Here is a 5,306-nt window from a genome sequence, read left to right as displayed (position 1 = left end):
TTAAATTTTTTTCATATTTTTAAACCATACAAATTTTCTTACAAAAATTCATATTTTTAAGTTATTCATATTTCCTTACAAAAAAAAAAATTGCGTTTAAAATTACGTCAAAACTTTATAAACTTTTACTGGCCTTCTTCCAGATTCCACCAAACATTTTTTTACGGTTTCAGTTACAAAAACCTACAAATTAACCAGATTTAGGCACGAAATACTGTCAAGTTGCCAATAAAAAATTTAAATGCAGTTGTTAGCAGTCCGTTAAAAACCCTTCAATACAAGCATTAACAAAAGCATACAAATAAAACATATAATATGTTAAAACCAAACCAAACAAAAAGACATATGTGCATGTACTTTAACTACCAAAAACCAAAATAACTTAATAAAATATACAAAATACATATGAGCGCATGTAAATGAATAAAAAGCAAACTGACAAATTATTAATTTCGTTAGCAGAGCTGCGTAGGTTAAGAGTTCACATACACGAAGAGAGAGAGAGAGAGAGTGAAAGAAAACTAGCGTGGAAATGCGGAGCACAATGTAAAAGCATGGAAATATGTTCTGGCACGACTGTTGCAAGGTTAAATGAGAAGAAACAAATGGCAAAGGTACCAAACGGCACGTCGGTTACGCAAACTTTGCGCACGCGTGTTGGTTATTTGCGAGAACTGCCGTTAGTGGACAATAGACACATAAAGGATGATACATTCGACTTTCTCGATGCGACTAGTATTGTCACAAATTGCTAGTATTTAACTTTCTATGGGAGTGTGAGTGTTTGTGTGTGTGTGTGAGAGAGAGTATGTGTTTACCTGCTGCTGTTGTATTAGTTGCGCCAGGAATGACTGCTGTCTAGCTGCGGAGTTTTGCAAAACAATTACCGATTCAGTCTTTTCGCGTCTGGGACGCGGCGTCAAATTATTCAACCAACCCGATTTGTCGGCTTGCGGCTGCGCCGCGCTCACCGACGCGCTATTACCACCATTGGCACTATTGTTGTTGTTGGGCTTATTGGCACTTGTAGTGCTGTTTGACTTTGGTGTCGTTTGTTGTGGTTGCGCTGTTGGTGCTTGTTGCTGCTTGGCAGCATTGGAAGCACTATTCGCTGTTGTTGTTACTGCTGCCGTGGTGGAAGTAGTAGTCGTCACACTAGTAGTAATGCTATTCTTATCCTTTGGCTTATTGTCGTTGGACGTCGTAGTTTCATTCTTATTATTATTATTATTGTTGTTGTTATTGTATATGCTGCCGCGTGGTAGCATGACGCTGGCGCGTTGTGCCTGCACCAATTGCGGTGAGCTCAGATTACTGCTGTTGCCCAGCACGGCTGAGTAACGTTTCATCTGCGGAAAGAAGTCGGAATTCTCACGCCTAAAGCTGCGCATAAAATTCGGCAATTTCGAATCGGACTCCTGTCGCTTGTGCACCAGCTGTTGCGGTTGTGCCTTCTGTGCGCCTGCGTTAGCGCTACTGCTCATTTGATTGGGTTTTTGTGCGCTTGCGCTGGTACTGCTGCTACTGGCAGCGCTGCCGCTTTGACCGCTACGTGGTTGCGGCGTGGGCTGTTGGTTTTCTTTGGTTCCTTTTAGCGGCTGGAAGCCTTGTGGCACAGGTGGTGGCTGTTGTTGTTGCTGCTGCTGCAATTTAGTTGTGGGCGATGATTGGTGATGTGAATTGCGGCGCATCATTTCGGAAACGCTACTGCGATGCAGCAGCTTTTGTTCGGCTTTCAGTGTGCTCGAATTGGATATGGCAGTGGCGGCGCCGCCTTCGCGATTCGGAAAGAACTTCTCAATGTCCCATTCGCGCATGAGTACAGCTTCATCTTTGGTCGGTCGATTGGCACAAGTGGTGGAGGCAGACTTTTGGATTTTATTTTGATTTTCGAGTTTCTGTGTGAGATTTCAGTTTGGTTCTTGACTTTGATTTTTTTTTAAAAACTCATTCTTAAACACGACTTAAGCAAGACTGATGAAATATACATATGTATAGTGATAGAGAAAGTGGTTGGGTAGAGGGCGGTAGAGGTGGACTGGATAGTTGGTGAACAGGAGTTTTGGCGATATTTGTTAAGTGTGGCAAACTTTTTCATGAATTTTCGCTTTTATCTTGAATTTTGGCTATTTTCTTTGGGACGCGGCGCGGAGGAGGTGTTGTTTTTTTTTTTTTTTTGTTTTATGGTATGATGAAATAGTGTTTGATGTACATATGTATGTATGTAGATTACATACCGACTATTTACAAAAGTGTGTGCATTCGTTTTTGCGAGCATATTTGTAAATATATATTTTATAGAGTATACATGTATGCGTGCATTAGTTATGCATTTGGGATTATAACAGTGCATGGTAGCACACATAAATTAAACGCCAGCGTTCTCGGCGGTTGCAACACATATTTATTTTTATATACGTGAAATGCGAATGTAATTAGTTTACCGAAATATGCAGTTATTTATATGGAATATCCTTCGGGATTTTTATACAACTCTCAATTTTTGGAAAAAATATATATGTATATGTTTGGAGTAAATAAAAATGTGTTAAATTAACAGTTAAGTTGTAGTAAAGTACAGTAATGCAAAGTTAAAATAGTAAAAGAGAAAAAATCATTATTTTTTTGTTTTGTTTCAAAGTAAAATTCACGAAAAATATTTGCACAATTTGTAGTATTTTATATAAAAAATGAGTAAATATGTAAATTAGGCAGACACTGCACAGCTGGCCCATTGCGTACATAGCAGCAGCAATAGGTTACTTGCATTGGAAAATTAACTTATACTTTAAAAGTAAGTAGTTGTTGTTGAATATATGTAAATACGTTTAAAAAAGTATTTAAATTAATATTAGAACTAATTATAAACTAAAATATATAAGAATTTGTTAAATAGAAATAATTTGTATATATAACGGGTGATCCAAGTAGAGGTACTCTTTTTAATAACCTTTATTTGACAGATCACACAGAGTCGTATCAAGTCGTCATGTTATTTTTGTTTAGTATTGTTTGGCATTCTATCATGGAAAGACTTACGCCCGAACAAGGTTTACAAATCCTTCAATTTTATTGCGAAAATTCACGTTCTGTAAAAAATGTGTTTCGCACGCTTCACTCAACTTGTGGCCTACATGATCGGCCTACTGAGCATACTAATCGCAATACCATCACCCATCTTGAGGTAATATTAATAGACCAGTACAGCACACAGTGAAGAAAATATAGCAGCGTAGCTGAGAGTATACACGAAGAACGTGGAGAGTCGATTTAGCGCCGTTCGCAGCAACTCGGACTGACGTATGGAACGACTTGGCGCATTTTTCGTCGAGATCTTAAATTGAAAGCGAACAAAATATAGGTTTTACAAGAACTGAAACCGCACGACCTTCCCAAGCGACATCGCTTCTATGTAAAAGCTGTAGGAAAGTTCTAAGAAGATTCGTCACTTTCGAGCCAAATTTTGTTCAGCGATGAGACCTATTTCTGGTTATATTCGAATTTGTATTCGCATTTGGGACGAAGAGCAACCTGAGGAGATTCAAGAGTTGCCAGTTTTTCCAGAAAAATCAACGGTTTGGTGTGGTGTGGTTTGTGAGCCGGTGGAATCGTTGGTCCACATTTATTCAAAAATGAAGACGGTGAGAACATAACAGTCAATGGCGACCGTTATCGCGCCATGATAACCGACAACCATAAAATACCTGAAATTGAAGGTCGTGATCTCGGCGACATTTGGTTTCAACAAGACGGCGCCACTTCTCACACAACGCATCAATCAATGGATTTATTGAGAGAACACTTCGGTGAGCAGATAATTTCACGTTTCGGGCTGTGGTGATATGTGAACTCTAAAATTTATGCGGCCAATCCCGCTTCGATTCAGTTCTTGGAGCAAAAGATCACACGTGTCATTCGCCAGTTACCAGTCAAAATGCTCGAAAATTGACGTGGCCAACATATGAAAGCGATAATCTTCAAATAATAGATGTCAAAGAATGTACTTTCGAATGATAATAAACATTCCCCATTAAATTTGAAGTTTAGTTTTTTTTTTAGGTTGGGAAACTCGAAATGGATCACCCTTTATATGTATATGTCTTTATATATGTTTACGCAGTTTATAGTTTATATATCAAATAGTAGGTGTGTGAAACGTCTACGGTATTTTTTACTTTGCGCACGCGCACGCCTCGGGTCAGTTGCTTGCATACGAAATTTCGGGTTTATCTTACAATTTTACAGTAAGAACCACAACCACTTGTTTATTGCTAAATAAAATTTTTTCGTTGTGAAATGCAAAAAATTAATATTATAATAATAATTTGGTAAAATTAAACAATCATAAATTGTACAGATTAGGTCTTCGTCAAAAGTTTGTTGTTGTTATTATTATTATTATTAATTATTAAAGTATATAAATATAAAAAATTTGCTTACACAGTTTACACACCAACAACCCTAAAGCGTTTTACCATAGAGTAAATACGTATATAATTTACAGTAATAATTACAATAATAATAAAGAGTTTTAGTTTAAAATGTTCAGCTTAGAATTTGCTTAAGCTTAGTCTGGTCTCGCTAAGCTGGTACTGCTAGAAGCAAATTTCGCACTAACGATTTTGGACAACAAAGTTTCAATCGAAAAAATCACCAATTTTTCACCACAACTCTCAAAAAGTAACTAATTATGCAAATTTTTAAACACTAGTTTCGTAACTTATTTGTATACTAAGCATAACGGTATTGAAAATGTTAAAGTAATGCAAAATTGTTGACTGGCTTACCCTCTTCATGATCAGTGTACGATCGCCAGCTTGATCGTCGTCATCGGGTGTGGGTGGCAATGGGCGATTTGGTGGTCCACCACCGCTGCTGCTGCCATGACTGATGGGTGTTGTCGTTGGGTCCTCGGCAACGGGTCCATGTCCAGGCCTATATGAAAATTCAGGACTGTATATAAAAAAAAACACACAAAAAACAAAAAGCGAAGGGAGCGAATCGGCGGTGAAAGAAATACGCGATATTAAACGAAAAAATGATGGCGATCAAATTTATAAAAATCAAATTAAATTGAATTCAAACAGAATAAGTGTGATGAAGAAGAAGTAGAAGAAAATATAACAAAATTCTTATTAGTTTGCAACACAATTGTGTAGATGAGATATCAAATGAATGCTTACTATGTGGTATGGAAATCATTGATTTCGAAAGCAAAAGGAATCAAAAATATATTAAAAATGTATGGCTGATGGTGATTTTGATAAATGTAGAATAATTTATAACTGGAATGAATTTTATTAATT

General features: G+C 37.2%; 1 protein-coding gene across 6 annotated transcripts in view; it reads right to left on the bottom strand.

Annotated features, from left to right (window-relative positions):
• LOC108964942 (serine/threonine-protein kinase mig-15) overlaps positions 1-5,306 on the bottom strand; it is a 75,626-nt gene that overhangs the window by 13,686 nt on the left and 56,634 nt on the right. For 5 of the 6 annotated variants that reach the window (XM_018927036.1, XM_018927018.1, XM_018927008.1 and 2 more), the window contains 2 exons: positions 4,788-4,935; positions 819-1,898 (listed from right to left, as the gene is read on the bottom strand). In XM_018927036.1, the coding sequence (XP_018782581.1) occupies positions 819-1,898; positions 4,788-4,935 (1,228 nt within the window). The remainder of the gene's footprint in view (positions 1-818; positions 1,899-4,787; positions 4,936-5,306) is intronic. The other variant, XM_018927046.1, reaches the window with a different exon arrangement.

This window comes from Bactrocera latifrons, unplaced genomic scaffold (assembly GCF_001853355.1).
Source record: "Bactrocera latifrons isolate USDA-ARS-PBARC rearing strain unplaced genomic scaffold, ASM185335v1 scaffold_1, whole genome shotgun sequence".
In the NCBI taxonomy this organism is placed as follows: domain Eukaryota; kingdom Metazoa; phylum Arthropoda; class Insecta; order Diptera; family Tephritidae; genus Bactrocera; species Bactrocera latifrons.
Note: the sequence above shows the minus strand (reverse complement) of the source record. Positions and strands in the feature narration are given on the sequence as shown.